Here is a 26,019-nt window from a genome sequence, read left to right as displayed (position 1 = left end):
ATGTGGCCGTTAGCGCCACTGGTGATTCGGTTGGCTGCCGTCTCACTGGTGGCGCTTGCTCTCGCCGATGGCGGTTCTGGTAGTCGTGCCTTGGCTACGGTGAAAACGCCGAGGCGTACAACCGTTATGCCAATAAGGAACACGGCAGCCAGTCAAAGGAAAGAACGCCGACGCAATCGACGCCGAACTACAACTAAAACTACTACAACTACTACTACTGAAATGTATGATGACGACGATGAGCACACCACCCCCGTCATTACTACCACTGTCGACCCGCGCTCCTTCGATCATAGTAAGTAAATTTATTCACTAAGACCATGTACCTTTGGCTTAATATAAATGAGAATTTAGAAAATAACTAATTAAATTTTATTACAATTAATAAATGAATAATATTTTCAATATCAACATACTTGAATTGCAGGAAGTCTACCGTGATTTATCGCGATAGCATATTCTTTCCAGACCAAAACCTTTTATAATTTTAAAATGCATGTTTATAGTTGTATAACGCGTTCGATAAGGCATAGGCAAGCGGTTCTACCACACGGTTTGTTTTATATGTAAGATATAAATAAATACGCCACAACCCTAAACAATTACATCGTCCAATGGAATACTTGTGTCTAATTTCATGACGTAATTCCGTTTCCGCATTTCGAAAGTTCACCCAGAGGGTTTATGCCGTATCAAATACATTAAACTAAAATGAACGGTTAATTCACTTTTTCGAACATGGGATTAGTTTAATTGATTTTTGCTTAAAAGATAAATATAAATTTTGAAGATCTATATAACCTAAAAATCTTTCATGAAATTTTTATATAGTATGTAAAAGTATTATGGCTCCAACCGAAGTTAAACAAATTGATATTACAATTCGAACCGGAAAAATATGTACTTATCATTAAAAGAATACCTTCTCTTTTTTATCTATCATTACTAAACGTCCTAAAAGAGATTACAATTTCTATTCTAATCTACTTGAAGAGGTAACCTTAATTTCGCCAAGAACTGGAGAACTAAGAACTATTAATGACCTCTCTGCATTTCTAATAGTACTTGAAACTGATCCACACAGAAATCAAGCAGTGGGACCTTCACGAGATCTAGAACACAGCTATATAGAATAAGTTTAGAATAGACGGGTGATATAATATATCTTCAGTAACGATAATATTCAATTAGTAAAGAGCAATGAACAAAAGAGGGAATATCTTTTAACTACTAGAGGAAAACTTTCTACTGCGAGTCGGAGATAGAATTAAGTCTGCATAATCCGTCTATTCTGAAGCATGTCTATAGACAGAAAAGATATTTCAACAAAATTTCTGTCATTCTATTTTTAGTATAAATTATTTCTTTTGTGAGACAAAAATGCAGATGTAACGTAGCAAGCTACGTCGGAAAATTCGGTAGTACTCTTCAAACGTCGAGCGCGTCTTGAATAGGAAACATCGCATCGTATCCGTTAAGCGCATACTTTCCAAGGGGTACATCTTAAGGAATGGCCCAAAACGTGAAAACATCCAAATTGTTGTAGCCGACAAAGTACGAAAGTAATTCGAGAGTGTAACTCCCCGGTCATCGAGGGAATGCGCTGAGTTAAAGCAATCGACATATTTGCCTTTCAAGTATTTTAATTTCAGGAACCTTCCACTTTAGAGCCAATTGTAAAATAAATAAATTTACGTATAAAGACATACCAACATACGGTACATATCCGCATAATACAACCATTCATCTCGTTTAACAATGTCTCATTTTTTAATGTTTTCTGAAACTGAAAAATTGCAAAGGTCAAGTTGAGACGGTGAGAGGGGAGTCCCCTTTATGGAGACGGGGAGCGGGTCGTCATTTCACGCCTCTTGAGCGCGTATCGAACCAATATTAGGTTTATTAGATAGATGGGCCAATGTAAAAAGCGATTTTTTATTATCACTTCCTTATTTATCCGTCTCTCCAAATAGTATTAAGGTGGTAATTGTCATATTTGAGTCGGTGACAGAATATCTTTTGCAGAAAAAATGTAGTAATAGTAATGTTATACAAAATTGTACACAATTTAAACCATTTATACTACACGGAATTTATTACTTTAGTATAAATATCGTATAAAACTATACGTGATAATAATAATTAATTCTTTGAAATCACATATTTTCGACATAAGAAGATTAACCGATGTAGTCTTATAACAAACGAAACTACATCCAAGTGATATATTTTCAAAGTAAAACAATGAATTCACAATAATATTTGCCATAATTTGATGTTCAATTTCGCAACGAAATTCGATAGCGTATGCCTTGGAAAAAGTTCACATATTTTGTATTGCAGGAACATAACCGCAGCATTCAAAATGCTTAGAGAGCAGCGCACCTATTTCCAATTTTCCTCAACTTTTCCGTATTACGTGAACCGGACCGACCGCGATACATACGAAGACTAACCGTATAATATCCATTATTGCAAATACAAAATTTGAGAACGTTGAAGAAAGTTTTAGCTTGAAAACTGTTGAAAATTGTTTTGTCTTACATAGGCTTATAATATAGAACGTGCTCGATTAATTATAAAATTATACTTCAAATGCTACAATAAATAAAATAATAGTATCCATTCTGAATTACAAAGTGTTCTATCGCGAGGGATAAAAGAGAAGGAGAATTTAAATTGTCGTGGTTAAAGTGAAAATAATTTTTATGACCACTCAAATCAACCGCTGTACGTGACAGGCATGTTGATAATGGCACTTGAAATATAACACTCGGCGCAAATACGAAAAGACTTAAATACACTTGAATCAAGCGTCATGAAACAAAAATTGATATTTTTTTATGATCGTTATTAATAAATGAGGACATTTTCTTGTTTATCTCCATGAAAAAACTGCTAAGCCAATACACAACAAACTTGTACCAGAAGATGCAGCACATTTCGAAAAAGGCTAAAGTATATTAAATAATATAATACGTGGCAGACAAAGTCTTTTCGCAGTTATGCTTTATTATACATAAAAAAATTATTATATTTGAGATTTCGACTTGGATATAAATTTGGCAAGTAACTTTTTGGAGACTTTTTTACGGAGAAGTTTTTACTATCCACTTCGTCTCGCCACTGGATGGCACTGCAGCACATCAATTTCTCATCATTCAACCAATCAACAACGCCTTCCACGTCATATAATAATTTATTTATTTCTATAAACGTAAAAATCATCTTGATTTTAACGCGTTGCGGAATAAACAAATCCAATTTACATATGATAAATATCATTCAGTCAAATCCATCCAAATAGCTAAAAGCTTTTTTATGTAGATAGTACTTTGTAAAGTGCAATCTTTAATCCGTTTGCTACATTTTATACAATTTGTGTTATTATACGCGACTTTATTACAAAAAATAGAACAATGCTCGGCCAATAGTACTTTTCTGTTCTACCACATTAATATATACTTGGCAGAATTTCATCCGATGTTCATGTTTTTTCATAGTCAAACACAACATGAATTATAAATATAAATGAATCACAAAAAACTTGGTGATACTTAGCCGTGTTTGAACCCGCATTCTTTGGATAAGAGTCACGTGTTCCAGCCACTGGACTATTTCTGTTATATAAAATAATTTAACTAGTACAAATTATTATTACATTACAATCGTGTATATATTATGCTCTGTCTGATATTATTAATAGTCAATAATTTGAAGTAGTTCTTTAAAAACGAATATGTAGTAAAAAAATACTTCATACAAGAAAGAAAAGGCTTACCGTCTCTATAATAACATATGGCCGTTTCTTTGAATTTAAGGGTTAGCTGCTCATGCAGCAATGATGAGGTCTGTAAAACAAGAGAACGGAGCCTCTATGAAATAACAAGATCACGCCCCTCATAACATTTCAGTCCATACGTTATTTTCGTTACAAATTTTACATGGTTTAACTTTCTGATTCTAGATAATGTTTTTTTTTTTTTAATTTATTATTATAAATACTCAGTATTTAAAAGATTTACACAAGCAACAGACAGAATCGATTAAGATCCAGTACATAAATTACATAGACAGAGCGTCCTAAACGTTTATTTCTTAGGTGCATAGTTACTATCAGCTAGAAGTACTAGCTGTTTTGCGCGTTTTTCCTTAGTTACCTCCTCTCCATGATTATAGCGAGATGCTGTATATAAAAATCCTTTGTAAATGGAACATCTAACGCAAAAGATCTTCTTTCTTTTGAAAGATTAACGCTTTCGAATAAACTATTCAGCTTCATAATATTAATCTTGAGCTATTTATGTATTTAGATCTAGTGTCACTACAAAAGAAATAAAACAAAAGAGCCAGATTTATATCTTGGTGTGCGGGACAGCTTTAGTTGACACATCTGTTCGTGTACTTAGGGGCCAACGGTTGGCAACTATTATTTTCTCAGCTTTAACAATATTTATTAATCACAGAAACGAATTAATCAATAAGATAACCTTATTATTTCGATGGATAAAGTTCAAAAAATTTAACTATAAACATTTTTATTTCAAAATAGGTCGTTTCACAAAAAACACAAGTTTTTCTAGAAATTTCACGGAAAACATGAAATCCTATTTTCTGCAGCGACAATGAAATCACGCATACGTTTCAAGAACTGGCAACACCATGTACCGCTTCAAACTGCTTCAACAAAGCGGTGAAATTAAATTTACGCTTCGCACAGAAAAAACTAGTTACAACAGGAAATTGGCGAAGACAGTGACAAATTGTGCCCGCAAGAGCAAGGTATTCGAGCTCACTCTAACATACGGCTACCTTGCATTATTTTTATTTCGGGGAGCTGGCTCACATATGAGATTAAACCGGTGTACCTACTCCAGTAATTGTTACTGGCTTAACGAAGTTATCCCTACATCGAAGCCAAGTTATTAATATGATAAAACTCTTGCACGCTATAAAATTTTACACCTTGAAACATTCGCGTCATATTTTACAAGATATTTAAACAAAACAAACGTTCTATAATGATTTGTAAAATGTTTACTATGGATTATATTCAAACAACTGCGAGTTACATTATTATTTAAACGTCACTCTCTAAAAAAATCTTATAAATGGTTTCCATGGAAAATAAAGGAAACTACTATTTAATTAAAAAGAGAAAAGTTTGAATCACATTGTTTTTTTAAAATAACTGAATTCAACTTATTCGCCTCTCTGCAATGTGCTTGAACAGATGCCAAGTAAACCCGCCAAGTCACTTTAACAAACCGTAACGAAGCAAGTTTTCGAACTATTTAATAAGTTATTCAGATTTCAATATATATAGATATATTCAGACATACCTACTTCATAATCAACTACAAGAATTTAACCCAATATTCGTTAACTCGCATATTAAATCAAGAAGAGTATGTGAAAATATAATCAATAATAATTAACTTTGTAATTCTATGAATATTTTAAAACCAATCATATCCATTAATATTGGAATATTACAGTGATTACTTAATTTACATTAACTTAAATAAAATTACTTTTTAAATTTGTAATAAAAATATAGTACGGATTAAAATATCTTACCATCTAAACTCGTGGCTGTTTTGGTCAACAGGAAACCGCCACTGACCCTGGATATACTTTAGCTCTCGATTGTGTGTGCAAACAAATGTATGCTCTATTCTTTCTCATAATCTAATTTACGAAAATCCGAAACGAAAGGAGAGAAGCTCACGCGTAGTACCAACGATTTTACGTTCTTCCCGAGGCTCGTGAATGTTAATACTTTCAATTTGCAATTTACAAAATCTGGTTTGCTTATGAATTTTTTTTCGATTTAAAAATCTAATAAATTTATTGATCAAAACCACAATTTGACTCTTGGACTACAAGATCTAGAGCCTTATGATCTTAGCCACTAGACCTAAGAGGCAGTAAAAAATAATGAATGCGTACTTCATAAAATAAGTATATTTCCTTAAAGCGAGCTTTATTCGTGCGAAACTAAATTTTATTAAACGGAATAATTTACAGCGGGCGCGGGACGAAAGCGTTACTCTGTTATTAATACAATTCAGTTATTCCGATTCAATTAAATATATAATAAACATAAAAGCAAATAGCCTTAACTTTTGTGAATAAATAATCAACGCAACGCTGCAAATAACGACATTACAACACGCTTCGGAAACATGTTGGATTCAGCTTTCCAAAAATATTACAGTTATGAATTTCAATTGATTTATATCAAATAGTCTTTTACCTGCTTTATCTTAACCTTCATTTAGTTTGGAATGAAGGAAATCACTAAGAAATATGTCTTTATTATAATAAATATTTAATATTTCACGACACAAACGACTTATATAGACAATTATATTAGAATTATATCAATTAGTTCGAGACACGATGGAACAAACTCGCATTTACGATATTAATAAGAATATTTAATGAAAAAAGTTGTATAACTTCCATAAAACAACATTAAACAGTTTAATCTTAAAATTAAATCGCACACCAAGCTTTCTAAAGAGATGGTTATAACCAGACCCGTTCCCACCCGTCGTTATTGAAATGATGGTGGAGGTATTACAACGAAGTACTTGAAAGTGATCAATATTAAACCACGAAAGCACTTAACTATGGTTCAAGTAAAACTGTTTTTTTTATTTCAGAGCGTAATAAACATCCTCTGGATTTTGCTAGAAAGGAGTATTTAATCAACATTTATAAATTATGCTAAATACATAAAAATACTAAGAATTGTTATAGAAATTAGTATACTGTAACCTTTTGGATTGATTCGGGTAATGTTAAATACCGACCAAAACATGTGGTCTAAAATTTAGGTGTAATAGCTGTTTGTAATTTCGTAGTATTTCTTTTACGAAAATGGCATTATAAGACACATCATGAAGATATAAATATGTTGTTTGGTGGAATATACAATATTGAATTTATAATAATAATAATAGAATAAGATAGTTGGATTAGTAAACCAACTAATTTGGAGTTTGTTAAAAGCAAATATTCATTGATTGGTATATTGTGTAAACTTAGTACGTCTGATGATATAATTAACTGGCCAATCGCGCAAACAATTAAGTGTTCTGGATAGATAGATATCTAATAGACAGAATAATTAGGCATCGCCGACCAAATGTATAATCTGCATTCGATATATAAGCCAATTTAAATATCAATGGCTTTGAACCTCTGACGACATTTTTGTGTACGTATTTATATGAAAGTAACGATGAATTCACCCGCTTAAATATTTATAAAACATTTGATAAAATTTCCTACTCCCCGAGGTGATCCTTTTCATATTGAATTTTCTTAGAATATTTTGTCTTTTAGAGATATAACTAAATTATTTGTTATATATCAAAATGTTATACACCAGCTCAAGAAGAAATTATAAACGTTTCTATGATAAGATTTATTTAACAAGGATGGTTATTAGGATTTTTAATTAGTATTTACTTTAATTGTTCTAATGAAAGAAGTAATAATTCTTTCTCTTATAAATAATCATAAGATGTCCCAGCAAACTAAGACGTCTTAAAAATAAATTAATAAGTACACATACATTGCAGAACTTCATAGTTCGATATTTAAATTCAAATTATTAAAAGCGTTGACGGTATAGCTATTTTGTTCATATTTTAAAATGAAAAAAAAATATATAGAATGTTTCCAATCACACCTACAAATAACTCACATACAGCTCATGTGTTTTTTTTTTTTTGTGTTCCCGGAAATATTTTTATTCAATAACCTTTTTTGCGACGAAACACTTTCAAAATATCAAATAAATTCCAAACGCTACCTGCTGTCACATTGAACTACGGAAGCTAAGCTGAAATCTACTCGTATTTGGTCAACAAACCGGCACACAAAAGAATGTTTACCATATTTTGGTGCACTGTTTTTTCGATAACAACTGCTTAAAAAAACAAATTGCGAAAGTGATGAAAATATCCGGATTCAGCGTGAACACATTTGACATTCTTTTTGTTATAAGCAAAGTGGATATGAAATGTGAATATTGAACTAAAAATTGATAACTAACACAAAAAAACTTTAAAAAAAAGTTTTAATATCAAAAATTAAGATGACCTACAAGTAAGATATTTTAGAAATAAGAGACGCTCGTGAGTTTGAATGCGGACTTTGAAACTTAAAGCAATAAATTTGCGTTAAAAATTATCTCAAGCCACTGCATATGAGATAATTTTTCAAGAATCATATACGTGTGAAAACTTGAAAGTAGTATCTATTCTATCAGAAATAGAGCACCGCAGTGAACTTAACTTCGAATAGTGATGAAATAATGACATTATATAAATATACTAGCTGTGCCCGAGGATTTATCCACAGTTATTTCAGCTCGTAACTGTAAGTCTTATTGTTACTGAAATAAAATAAAATGTTATTTCTGGATAATCGGTTCAACAGATTCAGATTTCATTTATTGCAAACAAAAATAACTTTATTCATAATATTATTATGTACGACTCGGTCCGCACGATCCACGCTAAAATACTTTTATTGTTATAATAAAACCTCCTTCACACCACCTCCACACTATCTACAAAGCATACATTTTAAATTTCAAGTCTCTTATTTCAAAAACATAGGCTTTCATATAAACTTTCAAACCCAGTTTACCCCCTTAAGGGTGTAGTTTGTAAAATCCGTTCTTAGCGGATGTTTACACCCAATAAGAAACCTATCTGCCAAATTTTAAGCATGTAGGTGTTACAGTTTCTGAAGTTTCGTGATTAATCAGTGAGTGTGATATTTCACTTTTATATATTATACGTAAGTAATATCACCGTCAGCCACAGACAGCGACATCGTAAAAAGTATAACATAAAACACTTCTTACTCTGTCAATGTATCACTAACAGTATTTAAAACGGGATATTTACCATGTTTTTTTTATTTTTATTTGTTGGAGCTTGATATTTCGACATTATCTACGAATGTCTTGTTCACGAGACTGTGAATGTATCACTAACTACAGAATCTAAATGTTATAACCATTCTTCCTGTAATAATATTCCTTTAAATCGAAACACGGGAACCGATAGAATAAATGGTAGGTTGAAACTGAAGCGACTTAAAAAAACATTTTAGTCGGATAAATTAAAACACGTACCCAGTACGGAATTCAATTTATACGTAAAGTCATAAAGGATATTAGCCCGACGGCAATAGATGTTACCATAAACAATTACAGTTAGGTTTAATTCTCATCTTGAAGGCAAACAATGCGGACGGCAACCGTAAACAAAACAATTACAGTTCTAGGGAGGGTAGTTACGGATACCCTTCAAAAGTTTCAACCTTCTGTCTTGAAGTTATGTGTCTTATAATAAATCACTGAGGAGTTGCTATTTAAGGGTGTATTCACATAATTACTTGTAATCATTTTGGACTCACTTCAAGTTTAGTGATATAACTTCGAGCCACATAATCGAATTATGAAAAAAACATTTTTTGTTATATTAAATATCCATTTGTATTAAATCAATGCTTTTTAATATATTAAAATGGAAGGGTTGGTGTAAAATAAAAGGTTGAATTGCCTATTGTAGTTTTGCGAGTGTTATACTTATCTATTTGACACAAAACGTACATCATATCAACATACTACAAAAAGGCTTCAAAACTATTGTAAAAAAAATAAGTCAATGACAAGAGAATTTTATACGGAAATCTGAAAGAAAAATCATATCAATGATTGATTAAAACGTAATTTTATATTACAACTAGCCGAACCTTTATCCGCTGTTTGCTTGCTTTACTACGGCTTTAACAGCACACACGGCACACAAACCGTCACCCCCAAGTTTACCCCCTCGAGGGGTGAATTAAAAAAGTAGCCTATGTCCTTCCCCGGCGCTCAAACTATATCAATACGAAATTTCATCATCACATTTACAATATTAGACTATAGAGACTATGAAGACTAGTATAGTTCACTACAATAAAAAAATCTAGAATACAAATCGATATCTGGCAACCCAGGAGACTAATAAAATACGGTCTTCTTAATGATTAACGATTAACGATGCATATATTTCCGTGGAGTAAACAATCATTTTCTTTGGAGAGCATTTGCAGAAGACTCGTATTGGAGAAATGTAATGAGCCTTCTACACATCTGTCTGAGTGGCGAGATACTCGTGCTACATCATTAATTTCTTCCTAATGTCTAAAACGAGCGGAGCTACGTTACGAACACCATTCTGTGTTCACAAGCACTGCCGTAAAGTCTCTGGATGTATAATTATTTGTTGTTGCATATATTACGCTAATATTGAAACAGAACCGATTTTTTTTATTGAATCGAAATATTAAATTACAATACGTACCGATGTAATTGACATTTAAATTCCAGAATTTTATACAAATTATTTATAAATTCTTAATACAAATTATTGAATCGTTAACAACAACTTTACAGATTTTGAATATATTAAATAAATACCACGAAAGATTTATAAACTTCAACATAACATATCACTTACACTTCTTTGTATTTTATAAAAAAAAAACTATATCAAATTATATTTTACAAGCTGCATCATCTGTAGTGTAAAATTATGAGCTGTGTAGATAGCACATTAAACGTAACTCCACGGAATGGAGTTAAATAGATACTGTTAATAATCCAAATCACTAACTCTTGTCTGAACAAAGATAAATAGCCGTATGTTTCAGTTTCAACTACTTGTGTCTTTTGTAACTTTTGTTACACCGCTTAATAGCAAACGCTAGTTCATTATGTAATTTTGTCTAATCATTTTACATGACTTTCATAAAATACTTCCAATATATTTGAGTATATATTAATTTGTATTTTGTATTATATGTAGTTAATTTGAAACTATTGCGTGAAACGATATTTTCTTAGAATATTACTGAATATTATTTAAATTGCAAATTTCTAGACAGACGTATCTTATACCAGTGTACTCGTAGAATATGTCAATAATGATGTCCCCTTAGTTCATTTTGGTCTCGACATCTATTCTCAAGGAAGACTAGTCAACCGTGCAAGACACGTGCAATACACAAGAGTGGAAACAAATACAGGTGCATTCTCTATCCTATACATATAAATAATTAGGCGTCTAATCCCCAGAGATTCCAGGCTCACGACCAAATGTATGTGATTTTTTCAGCTAAGAATTCGGCCAAAAGTCCCGACCCGGAACGTGTTCCAGGACCTCGAGATTCAAATGTACCAACGAGGCAGTGTAACGCAATATCACATCATATATACACTCTATTAATTATTAAAGTAATAACCATTTTGCATGATTAATTAAAATAATTTATTAAAACCAGCAAATATATTATAATAATTTACAATGGTATATTCACCCTAACCAAAGGAAATGGTTTAACATTTTTATAACTCACTGGAAATACTACTCAGTGTTTAATAAAAATATTTATAAAACAAACAATAACTAAAATAAAGTAAAGTAGTAACAAAGGTGAGAAAAGAAAAATTCTGTTTAAAATTTATAAAGCGCTTATATTTCCAGCTTGTCTTACGTGGCAAAAGCACTAGTCTGATCTCAGCATTATTGTGGCTACCTACGTTAAAAGAAGATTTAAAAAAGATGAATAATTTTTTTTCTAACTAGTATTAGTTACATATTATACGAAATAATATATTTAAAAAAAAAACGTTAAATATTAATCCGATTAAGATGCAATTTTTGTACTACCGTTGTGGACACTCGCGTCAAGATTTTTTTATATTGTTTCAAAACACACGAGGCGAAACGCTAATCGAATTGTGTCAAAAACAATAAAATTGATTACAAAAAAGAAATTACAACGCATAACATACTAATATCTAACAACATCTAATTCGCGTTTACTATAGGAATATATTAATATATGTACACACATACGAATGTTAATTCATAAAACTTAAATATTGCCTAAATGTAATTACAATTGATAGCTATTTCGTAATTATTATAATATTTTTCATAACAACGTTAATAATAATTTCATAATAACTAATTTGATATTTCATAACTAGATTCCAATATAAAATATTTATTTGTTCTGTTCGAATGTTGTTTACTTAAACAAAAATATAAATTAAATTTATTTATTATTGCCGCTGTTTAAAGTGGGATTAAAATTAAACCAATAACTAGATAATATAACGAACGGCAATCGCTGAGAGTAGCTGAATCCGCTCGTTAAGAGTTAAACTTATTATGCACATTATTCCCAATAGGAATTAATGCAGATCAATCTTCACAATTGTTAAGCAGCTGCGAGCTAACAAATAATAAACAAATATTTCCTTCTTAGAACTTAATAGAAGATAATTTATTAAACTCTGTAGTTAAACGAGGGAAGTTTTTATAAAGACAAACAATGACACATGTTATATAAATTAAATGATAATAGCTAACTTTATTCGAATTATTATCTTTCTTTAAATAGCAAGAGGAATATTTCATTTTATATATAATAAGTCATTTATATAAAAAATAATTTATTAAATTATATACATACGTATATTTAGCTTTACATCTTCTTACACGAGAAAGTTATATATTAAATGTGCTATCCTTTAAACATTTTATTTGGCATCGTAGCACGTACGAGACACGGCGATCGTTGTAGCTACTGCGGTTCCGATGCGGTACCAGCGGAAAATTTATGTACCACTGGGCGTGCAAGGCTAGCCTCTACCCAGAACCTTCAAATAAATTCATACTAGTTCGCTTTATTCCTGTTGCTAGCGCTCCACTGCCGACAGATTTCCATACCTCCGTAACACCGTCGTAGTCACGCACCTTTCTAAAGCGAATAGCTGCGCATACTCACAGCTTATGAAGTATCGTTAGTAGATATTCAACCCTTAGGGGGGCAGCCCCTCTTAAATATTAAGTTTCCCAAGAATTTTAAATTAGAGTATTAGGCTCGGCGTCTCAGCTGAATTAAATATTAACAATGCTATCCAAGCGAACTTGGTGGAGTCTAAAACATTGAATTTTTAATAGTTATTCTCTTTTGCGACAAGCAATTAATGTAATGAGGTAGCAAGTTTTAGCTCGCCTCAGGGAGCGCTGCAAATTAGACTTAATTCTCTGTTAGATTTTCCCACGATTATTTTATTTGGGAAGTATAATTATCGATAAGCGACAATGAGGTAACTTGGTTCGTTTATAATATTTTAAATTTAAAATAGTTCGCCAAATTTTTTAACCACAGTGAACGAGATTACGTTTAATTTAGGTACATACATTTTATAATAAAATAAAAAAAATGTTATACGATACGCGTAATGACGATGTTATTTCCGTTTATGAAGAAGAAAGATAAACAAAATCAAATACGCTTAAGCTTGGATTCGAGCTGATATGAAGAAAAATGTGATTCATCATTAAAGTGACTTGATAAGACCAGGATCCCAACAAACAAATATATATTTTACATTTTCCGTGGCTTTCATTTCCAACGTCATTAGAAATTATATCCGACTTTGACTTTTATTTCTTTTGATTTTAGATTACAACTCTGTCAGTGTGCTCCGTAAATCTACGGATCAAATAAATATAGAAAATAAAATAAAATAACAAAATATAAATTTAATATAATGTGACGGAACTCAATTGAATTTTTTTTTAGCTTTAGACTTATTATCAGTTATGGACGCGGAATAGTAAATATAAAAGTTACTTACGGTACCCGACTAGATGCGGAAAGCAAAGGACCGGGAGCTTTGACGCGATTTGCGAGAGGCATCCAGCAGTGGATTGTAATTGGCTAATGTTGTTGTACCTTCCCCTCTATTTATATTTAATTCCCATTTCTTACATTGAACGGTACGTTTAATATGCTTTTGTGTGTTTACTAATCGAGAAATTATCACGAATTTTTGCTTATACACTATCAGGGACACAGGAAAGAACATAGAGTACCAAATGAGTGTAAAGCATTGGCGGTAACTAGTTTAATAATATATTTCTACACGTGTTACGATGGTGATAAATTAAAGTTGTATAATTTTGATTAATGTATAATATAAAATGCGAGCGTAGCTGAATTACATTATAATTAAAATCACCTTGACAGCGGTCTCGCGGCTCATTTGTCTTTGTAATAAATTGTTTTTCTCCGGTTACACCCGTTTCGCGTAATTTGTTCATGTGATATATCACTTGTCGCTAGGATGTGGATTAGACGCGCATCGCTCAGGGTGTCTGTCTGTCTGTATGTATGATTAAGGCAAGCCTCCTGTCATATGTGTAATCCTCTTATAACAAAGAACTACGAAATTGAGCGTGATCGTTGTAGAACATTTTGAAGTGCAATCAACTAATGTACGCGTAGCAGTGGTTCTGATTAGTTAGTCATAATATGTACCTAGCTAACCGTCTTGCATTGGCGTAAGTAGAATAATTGAGTACGTATATAAAAAGTTTTTACTGAAGGACGTACATTTGAAGAATAAACCTTTTCTTTTGGGCCAGTAACTTTAGAGCCCGAACACAGAACAACTCACCAGAGTTTGATCTCAATCGAATGAATAGTGAATGGATATATGAAATAAAGGAAAACCAACTTATCATGAGTTATTATGATTAATTAAGGTTACATGGAAAAATATTTCTTTAATGGATTAGCATTAAAGCATTGATAATTGAAACACCGTAATGTGTTTTATCGTTAAGAGATATAAGTAACGAAATATAAGCATCCGTATGGTAAAATAACGCCGTCCGCAAAACCAAATTAGAATGTTTGCCTTTGTGCCTCACCGATATCGTGTATTGTATTTTCGTTTTATTAAAAGGAAGAAAATAAACAAGAATTTGTTTGGCCTCTCGTTTCCTCCTCTATACACGATCATGCCTCAGCAATGACACGATGTTAAGGTTACAGTGATATTTATTTTATCTTTATCATAATATTTTCTTTAAGGATCGCATGTTTTATTTATAAAAATGTTAAAGAAAAAAGGAAAATCTATATCTTCCTGATACAATATTATCGTACAAGGATTAAACTTATATTAATAAAAAAAACATATTTATGTATAATTATAAGTTTTTAAACTCATTTATCAGTTTTAGTATAATTATTTTAAAAAAAAAAATTATATTAATACAAGACTTTTTTTTCAGCTGAAATGGGCAGCTGCGAAGTACCCCTGGGCATGGAAAATGGCATGATATCAAATGAGTCCCTCGCTGCCAGTTCAAGCTACGATCAAAGCGTATCTCCACTAAGCTCGAGGTAAAATTACGGTTTTAACAAGCAAAGTTTTAATGTTAATAAATATTTCTTACCGAATATTATTGGTTACAACACAAATAAAAATTAATATAAATGAATAGATGATGTCTTTCAAATGGTTACCCTGCGTATTTACTAACGCAAGCACGAACATTTAGTTCATGATTATAGTTTTTATAGTCTATACAAAGCATAAGTTATTGAAGCCGAGGACTCAGAAACTAGTTTCAGTGACCACGATTTAATTGACAAAGTCACAATCAGCTGTTATACCACGATATACATGTCGTCATGTCATGAAACCAGCAAACTACGCAAGACTTATATGGATATACCATGATATTTATAAGATCGCTTGATAAATAGTGGTTGCATAATATTGCACCTTAATTTAATGAGAGTCAACTAAGTCTGTAGAGGTTTTCTTTATTGACGTCGACGTTCATGCTAAATGCTTCTTTATATTGTGTGAGGTATGTTTCAAATGAGTGATATCTTTACTTTATTAAGCGACGTTGAAAGCGTAAATATATATTGTAATGAAAATGAATCACTGCTTCTGAATGAATGACAAAAAAATATATTCGAGAAAATCTTCAACTATAATTTGTTCAACGTAAATCGAAGTTGTAATATACATATATGCGCCAAACAAATTGCCACGGAATCGATAGCTGTATTTAAATGGTCATTGTCTGACAGCAACAAAGCGCTATGATACAGCGGAGTTGTTACAATAATTGTGAATCCGGCGACCACAAAACGTTCATACTTAGCTCAAACAATTAACAGAGGGTTTCACATTCGGCCTGTAAGCCCGCATAAGCTCGGTGCGAGACAATAGAACGAAAACTCAGCGCTCGTTAGAGAGATTCGGTAACTGAAAATTAAATTTTCATATGAATTCGTAGTGACTGTTATCCTATATCGTTTTGGGTCTTGAGTCTTCAAAGATAACATAGTATAAGGAGTTTATACTCCAAAGTACGCTCAATGGAGTCAGTTCCAAAAGGGGCAAAAGGCATTCAGTAAACGCCATTTTAATTTAACCTTCGCCTCGCTTTGTTCCTGTTGTACCTTTAATGAGATTGCAGTATAGATATTCAAATTAAACGTCTGTAGTCGCCAATCTCGAATCTCATTCTGTTGACATGCCAAATACTAAACGCCGGCACACTATTATATTATTATTGTAGTACTATTTTCATTTACTTGTATCATTGCACATCATCTTACGAGAATTCATGATTAACAAATAAATAAAGTTTAGGAGTGCATATGACATTTTAACATAAATAAAATATCACCAATAAATTTCAATACTTTATACAGTAGTTAAAAAAAAAATAGTAACGCAGAGCGAACAAAATTAATATTTTATTAGGAAACCTTGTATGAGCAGAAACAGCATTACCAGGTCTAAGTATCCTATATTCGCATATAAAATGAAATCCCGCAAAGTATTTGGTACTAAATTAAAACATACGAACTTCGTTTCAACGCTTACAGACAATAATATTTCCTTGCAAGACATAATAGTCCTTGTATTCAGTACAACAAACATCGCGAAAGGTGAACACGGTAGTTTATATGTAATCTTCCGTGATAAATAATAAAATTAAAATATTTATTCAAAACAGGATAAGAACCGAAATACGAGGTGGTGCGTGGTGCCCTAATGGGCTTATATCGACCCGCAGTCGTCAGTTTCTGGAATTAGACCTCCATGCTGAATACATGATCACGGCTACCGAGTCTCAAGGTAGATTCGCCAACTCTATAGGAGTGGAGTTTGTAGAGAGTTACGCCGTGGAGTACTGGCGCGACGCCCTAAAGCGCTGGGTAAAATATAAGGATTTCAACGGCAACCGAGTAAGTTTTTCTTCCTCCTTGCTCTATTTTTCTTTGATATTACTTTACTTTTATTAAAATGAAACTTTTTTGATAAAAGTGAATATTTAAGTATTCATATGGTTGGTATCGTTTTTTTTTTTTATATTATTAAATCAAAGTTTATCATTTCGTTCAAATTGTTGTCGCGTTTGAGATTTTTGGTAAATAGACATAAATAAATGTAACGTGTATATACTTTAACGTAGAAGTTAAAGCATTCTGCAATCTGTTAGTCGGATCTGTGTGAACGGGAAGTACAAACTTGTCCGACTTAAGGATCAAGGAAACAAACTTTGTTAAGTTATGCCAAAAGATGCTATATTGCTAAACAATGAGGTGCTTTAAAGTTTGTTAATTTAACGAGAAATATACAATTTGATAACTCAAATTAGATTGCTTTCCATAAATGTTTTTTATTGAATTAATTATTATTGAATTGTTTACATTTCATTATACATAATACATTTACTATCTCCGCGCGGTTTTACTCTTTTCAAACTTAGTCGTAGGATTATCTTATGAAGTCGTATGTTTTACCTTTCTCAATAAATGGGTTAGTTAAAATAATAATAATACTGTATTTATTTATCAAATTGTAAATACTAATATTAATTATTGGCATTCTTTAAACAATCGACTGTCATCGACATTGTGCAGATTCATGTGTTTTCAAACTTATATCTAACGTTTTTTTTTTTTATTATGGACTCATTCAAATAAATGTAATCTTAAAACTTTATATTCTATATTTAACCAACTATTCTTTTCGCAGCAATTACCTGGAAATGTCAATACTTACACGCCACGGAAAACTGCTTTAGAAGCTCCGTTTGTTGCATCTAAAGTTCGATTTTACCCATACGCTTCACACCCTAGGACTGCCTGCATGAGAGTCGAGATTTACGGCTGCCGCTGGAAACGTAGGTACAACAAGCGTAAGATTTAAATTGCTGGCGATGTCCTGGGACCTGATGCACTGCGACTTTCGCTTTGCGACAGATATCTTTAAGCTGCTATGCTATGAATTAAATTTTGTAACTTAGGTAAGAGCATAGCGATCGATTCCGCCTTTTGGCGGCTTATTCATTGAAATGTTATTTCTACAGAGGCTCTTATTGCGTACTCCGCACCGAAAGGTGGAGATATGCAGTCGATGACAGGCGGTGCACGTTTCGAAGATCTCTCTTATGATGGTGTTATACGTAATGGCCGAATGATAGATGGCCTAGGCCAATTGACCGACTCATTTAGCGGACCCAACGATTTTGAATTACCCGATCCACTGGATACACAAGGTATTCAAATATACATTCATATATTCGTAAATGAAATGCAATAATCGATTAACAAACAATATGTTCTCAGGCACTCGATGGGTTGGTTGGAATAAAACTATGATGGTGGACGATGAAGTGAAAATAACATTTAACTTCAGCGATACTAGATTATTCCATTATGTGGATATTCATACAAATAACATGTTTACGAAAGACGTACAGGTAGAAGACTATTTTAGTTATGTATTTTTAAACAGATTCAATGTTTTAGACCAAATATCGATGATATATTTTTATTAACAGCTGTTCAAAGAAGCCGAAGTATATTTCTCCCTCGAAGGAGAACGTTGGCAAGAGGACTATATTTCGAACGAACCGAAGCAAGATAGAGTCTCAGAACACGCTCGGATAATTCACATTGACCTGGAGAACCGCACAGCAAAACACATTATGTTCAAGCTGAAGTTTCAACACGAATGGATACTACTCAGTGAGGTTACCTTCACTTCAGGTACGTTTCTTATGTTAAATTAAATTTATTCTTCTAATTAATTAAAAAAAATTATGAAACTGCGACGTGTAACTTCTCGTACGATTAAATTATATAAAATTATCTCCGAACACGTTTTACCTTTTTATAAAAGTTATATTTAAATTGATTAAGTTTTTTTTAGTTATACATTATAAAACGTTTCCTGATTTGTTATTATAGATTTTAAATAAAAAAAATCTTCATAAGCAGCGAATATAACAAACAAGTAAAAATTTATATACAAAATCAAAGGTTTAACACACTTCTGTATGTATAAATACTTAACTCAGTATATTCATAACATTTAGAATTCATAAAAAGCAAAATAGTTAATTAAATATAATTTCGTCCCCTTTATACAAATTTGCCCGAGTCGTAAGCGCTTGAGTTTTTAATCTGATTTCAGCTGCGAGTTCGAATTGAAGTAAATATTTACTTGCAAATACTTCTATGTATTTAAACTAGGTTTATAAAATCTTATTATCTATTCTATGAGTACAAAAATACATCGTATTTCATACTATAATTCTTATCTGGTCCGAGTGCTATCAAGTAAATCACAAATTATTATCTTGCTCTAATTAATCTGCAGCTCCGTTCAGGAAATCGCCATTTAAGTGATAAATCTCACCACTTAATAAGTAAATTGTAATTAAGTGATATCTTCGGTGCGCCTACCTTCGTATCTTCTCTGTTATATTTTTCTTACATTCGCCGAGGTCTGCTTATTACTCAAATCATTTCAGGTTAGATCGAAAACATATTTTAAAGCAGATCAATCAGTTATCGTCGGCTATAGTTTATAAAACGTTGATCAAATTTAGATTAGTTACGACTCAGGCAATATTTGTATCAAGGAGACAAGTTATATTATTTAATAAATTATTTTATATTCATGAATTTTAAATATTATGAATAGACTGAGTTAAGTTTTTATCGAGTCACGCAGAAATGAAATAAGCGTTTTGTATAAATACAAATCGGACTAAAGTCCGATTTCTTAATGCCTCTTATTCTCTTTAAGATAGTGTTTGGTTATTAATCCATTGCAATGGTCAAATCTGTGCGAGGTATTACTTATGAAAATATTTTTTATGTCGTTCACGCAAAACGACTTCGAAAAATGTTTCATTGTTTATGTGCGATGCCTGAAAAATTTTAGGTATTTTTTTATTAAATGTTCGTATCGAGGTCGGGTTGTCCGTAATTGATTTTGAATTGCAAAAGTTCAATTTCGAATCAGAGCGATTCACATCACTTTCATGTTCATCACTTTTAATGAATCCAGAGATAAATACACCCAAACAAGATTTTATTTCTGTTTTAAACTACCGATCACGGATTGACGATGTTAAATCGAAAACTATTAAACCCAAATGAGTATGAAAGTAACGTATTCATTTTAACTTGATAATAACAATATTATACAGTGTTCTGGTAAGATTCTTACATCAGTATATCAGCAACATTTTAAGCAATTATTAATAATAAATTTTATACGGAATTTCAGTGCAGATTATGTTTTAAAAGTTCGATATAATCAAGGAGTTGATTAATGCTAAATTACGATGTGTTTCTGAGAATTAATTAAATTTTTGAATTAAATAGATTAACAAAATTCCAGGTACTACATAGGGTCTACCTTAAATATTTATAATGTATTTAAAGATTTTCCTATTAAAACTTGAACTAACAGCCTAAAATTGCTAGTGTAGTTTAACCTTCGACCCGACTCGGCATCCCAGTAATCTTCACTAATTTAGAGTCACAATGGCTTTAATTACGGACAGCTAAATATAGTATGTGATTTATTTGCACAATAATCTTTTATTTTTCGTTCTTTCTCTTATACACTTTTATTGAAAACTCTATACATTTTTATATCATATTTTTCATCCAATATATTAAAAAACTATATAATTATAAAATACAGTCGTGTTATTTATTAAAGTTAATTCTATAAAAGCTATGAGATTAACTGTTAAATAGCCATCATTTCATAAATAAATAAACGACTATATTAAATTATAACGTTATATTGGAAATTATAAAAAGAGTTCTGCGGTCAGCCACGATGACGGTACGTTAGTGTTGTGGTTAATATATAAATTTTTGGCTTTCCATCGATCGTTCCGAAAATAATATGGCGTCCTGGTAATTAATTGTTATAATGATTTTATATAATATAAAATTTGCTTGGATATTAGTCGAAAACTATCGGTTCAAATGTGACCTAACAACACTTTAGCAGCGTGGTGAATAAGCTGGAAATATTGTCTCTAAGATGAAGGAAATCTTCCCCTTCTGTGGGACTTCTACGATCTGTTACTATACTTTTCGTATTACTCGTAGTACTCGTGTTTATGTAAATATTTTTTTTAAAACAGAAATTAGCGAATAACTGACTATTAGTTACACTATATACATTGACCTACTGACATACGGAGTCTGTGTACAATTAGAAATTAGAAGAGTATCAAGTGACTCTTGGCATCCAGTCAGAACAAAACTGGCACTCCGCCATACCCCTCACCTCTCTTTAGGCTTAGCCCTAGTTATATTAGTTTGACACACTAACTAGCGAGCTTGCCTTACTTCCTCCACCACGTTTGAGCTGTTAGCAAATTTATATCAATTAGTATGCTCGTGTATGTTCTTACTATACAATACGAAATCAGATTTAATAATTAGTTATAATAACTACTGTAAATTGAAATGAAATAACCTTTGAATTGACAAAAAATAATCTACCACCGATTATCACGTGAGAAAGATATAATTAGTATTCCATCAATACGAGTACTTCTATTAAGTTATTAAATAAAAATGGCGCGTTGTAACTTTGAAATGATTGCGAATTCCATGGAACCGTGAACTACATAATTCACATAATCAGACGTCGTCCCGGCGACCGGCTGAGCACAAAACCTTACCGCACCCAACTTAGCTCCTACTCCTTTGTGAAACAACAATTAGCTCTGCGCTCGACACCTATTCATTTCCCGGCTTTGTCTTAGCCTAAGGCAGGATTGTTTGCCTACATTCAATAGGCTGAGTTATAAGTCTTTTGCCGGTAATCTTAAAACATCTATTTAAGCTACCTTTGATCCTTTACTTAAAGACTGAAAATGAATTAATTTCTTGAGTTATTTCAAAGATCACGACGTTTCACATTCAATGAATATTTTAATTATATAGTAAGCTCGTTATCTATTGTTTCGTATTGCGTCGTTAATAACTGCAGCGCAATTTATATTGCCTAGCTTATACGCTACAGGCAAGCTACCTATTTCAATACAACTTTAACTATTTCCGCCGTCGGACAATTTGCGACTAACGAAGACATCGGAATTCAAAACCCTTTTTTTAGTAATATAGGTAGACGGACAGGCAAATGGGGCACCCGATGGTAAGTGGTCACCACCGCCCATTGACATTGATGTTGTAAGAAATATTAACCATTACCTGTAGTTCCACTGGCTAACTGACCCTTCAAACCGGAACACAAAAAAACAAAGAATTTATATGATAATATAACACTTAGTATCATTATAAAATATATAAACTTTTCGTTAAATAATGTATCGTTTTTACAGTTCCGACAGTTGTGAATTCCTCTGTTGAATTTCTGGAAGAGTACTACCGTTCTGACAATTCACCTTCATCACGGAAGAAAAGAAACTCGTCGTTCACAATTTCTGTGGGTTGGACGTGCGGTGCGGTGGTCGGTGGGGGCTTGTTGATAGCGATTATAGCTGTTCTACTAACGAAGAGAACTAGGCGGATGCTAGTTAATTTGTTGAAAAAACCTTTCTGTCCGACGATAAGAAACTCTAATGCAAGGAACAACCGAAGGGCGCCGAGGCTCGCTTTAGCTCTCGCGAACTGTCCTCCCATACACATGCTACGGTATATATTTTTTTTGTACTTGTACTTATATTTACGATACACAATTATAGCAATATGATGCCCTATATAAATAACCAGACACAGACTGCTTGATGTCATGTATATTTAAATCTGAACGTGCGAAATATTTATTCTAACTAATAAAATTTACATATATTTGTATACAGTCCGGCGGTCGTCGATGAAGATTACAGGGAGCCCTACAACATATGGAGGGAGACTCTCGGTCGTCGTGAGAAACTCAACATGCATGATCAAAACGAGTACAATGGTAGGTTTAACTATTGTAAGCGCATTATCTTCACACGTCTTGTATTTGTAATACTTTGTAAGCATATTCTTATGTACTTAAGTGCAAGGAGACGCAGTAAAAACGTTTTCAAAAAGTATAGAAATGGAACGTATTTTATGAATTGTTAGTTCTATAATAACAATAAATCTCTTCTGAGCTTTATTGTATATTTTGTTACATTAATTTGGGTTAGTTGTTAGTTAGTTAATAAAATAATTATCCGTATTAGAAAAAACTTAGAGAGGTATTATTTTATTTAGTAGTAAAAAATATGCTTTTATACATAAAGGCCGTATTTACTTGCTACTAATTATCAATACGCCGACGAACCCGCGGGTAAAACTAGGTAACTCATAAAACGTTATATCATTATTTAAATATGAGCACAAACCCTAAGCAAGATATATACGTTCACGATCGCATTACGCATTTCAACCGTTTTCTAGTAATCCAATCTAAAAACCCATCAACGACACTTTAAACATCTCAGAAACGTATTTTTATTCCGTTAAATCGACATTTACAATATAACTCCAATTAAAATATTTAAACCAATTTTGATCTATTGCCAATATTAGTTCGAAGCAAACAAATACAACTGTTTGTATTTGAGATTAAAAATGGTATTCAGGGTTTATCTATTAAGCCTGCAAATTGCCCTCTGCTGGGCTAATGACTCTCTAACAGAGATTTGATCATCTATCTAGCTGATCTAATCCGTGTTATCATATACAAATGTGACAAATTTTCGTTCGATACACATATACGAAATACGTCACGAGGAAGATTTAAGTGAATAATCAATTGAACAAATTAGTTCTTGTTATGAAAATATTTGTTGGTTGAGTTAGAAAAAAAGTGCTTGCTGAGAGCTTGCACGTACTACCTCAATGGATAGAGTTCCTAAAAATGTTCCACGAAACTAAAATTCTACCTACTTACCATCCTACATACCATTAATAAAATACTTCATTGTACACAGAATGTAGTACAAAAACAGATTATTCGTAAAAAAAAACATATGATTTGTTTTCAAAGGGAAGTAAGTATCTACTACGAAAATATTTGGCAATTAATCTTATATCTGAGTTTTATTTCAAAACAAACACAGTTCGCGGGGATCTGTTCATAATATGGATTTTTTCTCTTTATTACTAAGGGTAGCGTCCCCTTTGATGTCCGGTGCAGAAATTTTGAAACCAGACATTACACACAGGTTAATTTCCATGCTAGCCTACAATTTTTTTAATTAAATTTATAATATATACTTGTATAATAAATCAGTTTATATATAACGATAACTCAGCAATAAAATAAAAACAAATAATGTTCGTCTGTATTTTTGTTAGCTGGTAATCTACAAAACATGTTTATATAAAATATGTAATTAATTAGATTATCATAAAATACTTAACCTAATAGATATTCTACCACCAAACTGCAGTATTCAGTATTGTTGTGTTCAGATTTGAAGGCTTAGTGAGTCAGTGTTCAACTACAGGCTAGTTTCCAAGATTGATGGAGCATTTTCGATGTAACGAATGGTTATTAATTCTTCAAAAGGAAATACACGCTGTATTCCAAAATACTATAGCTGCCGATATTTTTGTCATATAAGTAGTAATGGCACTGAGGACGATATTCAGATCAAACGGAAGCACTGCGAAATAGCATTATAATGCGATACATCCATAAAAATGTGACAAAGTTTTCATATTTTTATGATAAGATAAATGTGTAATACAAAGATGTGGGTAAAACGGCATGACATAGCTAGTGTTTAATATAATGATTAATAGCCTTTTTATGTACTGTCGACTCTCTCAATGTCAGCTGCCGCCCCATCGGACTACGACAAACTAGGTCTGTACTAATTTAGTGGGTACTCGTACAAGTAAAATAACAGCTTGTAAATTCCCATTGTAACGTACAATATGCGGTTAATATTAATATGTTCTAACAAATTTGACATATCGGCCAATATGGGAAAAATCAAATTGCATACTTCGGATGAAAATCTACCACACACATATCAACTCTAGTCAACCCGAACTGGAGTAAGGTCGGGAATAGGCTCCAAACCGCACAAGGAATCGTTGTTCAAGGGCTCAGGCCAGCTTTGAGTGATCACAGGTTGCCTTATTAATTCATTCATAAATATTGTTACCAGTACGTCAATCTTCGTTACATTCGGTTCGGTAGCTTAATCGTAATGAGTGAACAAAGACAGGCAGAAATATTTTTACATTTATAAAAATACTTCAACAAATAACGTTCAAAAACGTTGCTTAAAAGTCTAGATAAAAGGCTACCGACATATAGGTTGGAAACAATCGTTTCAGTAAATGATGATAATAATGTAAATTTTCCAATTAGCATAATTTTATTTTTTCTATCCACGTATTGTCTTCGTCCTAAGTATTCCCCCGGCTCTAGTTAGCTCACCCACAACACTCCATTCGACTCTCCACTGCACTCGTTACCATTTCAAAAGCCCTTGACACTGGTTTGTTTCATTTTCTACTTGCAACTTGTACTTTAATTCCATGAATCGTATAATTTTCTCTTCCTAATTTATACGGAAATTTTACATTGAGATTTCTTGATAACTCTCACTAACGAAAAAGTCCCGTTTAATCGGGCATTTGCTAAAATATGGAAAATACCTCAAAGAGTCCTATAGCTTACAATATAGAGATATGTTTTCTTTTTAAATATTTCTTTTGAATGATTTCAAATACTATATTATATTAATAGAAGATAAATATATTATACGACTTACAAATTTTACAACAAAACTATTGCGTCTGCGTTAAATTGATATA

General features: G+C 32.1%; 1 protein-coding gene across 1 annotated transcript in view; it reads left to right on the top strand.

Moving 5' to 3' along the window:
* The window catches only part of LOC125076324 (discoidin domain-containing receptor 2-like), a 61,841-nt gene continuing 35,822 nt past the window's right edge, over window positions 1-26,019 (top strand). Inside the window, exons 1-9 of the mRNA XM_047688441.1 lie at window positions 1-295; window positions 15,180-15,291; window positions 16,932-17,163; window positions 17,957-18,104; window positions 18,291-18,479; window positions 18,550-18,683; window positions 18,765-18,972; window positions 22,590-22,902; window positions 23,070-23,173. Of these exons, the coding sequence (XP_047544397.1) occupies window positions 1-295; window positions 15,180-15,291; window positions 16,932-17,163; window positions 17,957-18,104; window positions 18,291-18,479; window positions 18,550-18,683; window positions 18,765-18,972; window positions 22,590-22,902; window positions 23,070-23,173 (1,735 nt within the window). The remainder of the gene's footprint in view (window positions 296-15,179; window positions 15,292-16,931; window positions 17,164-17,956; window positions 18,105-18,290; window positions 18,480-18,549; window positions 18,684-18,764; window positions 18,973-22,589; window positions 22,903-23,069; window positions 23,174-26,019) is intronic.

This window comes from Vanessa atalanta, chromosome Z (assembly GCF_905147765.1).
Source record: "Vanessa atalanta chromosome Z, ilVanAtal1.2, whole genome shotgun sequence".
Taxonomy (NCBI): Eukaryota; Metazoa; Arthropoda; class Insecta; order Lepidoptera; family Nymphalidae; genus Vanessa; species Vanessa atalanta.
This window is presented reverse-complemented; position numbering and strand designations above follow the sequence as displayed.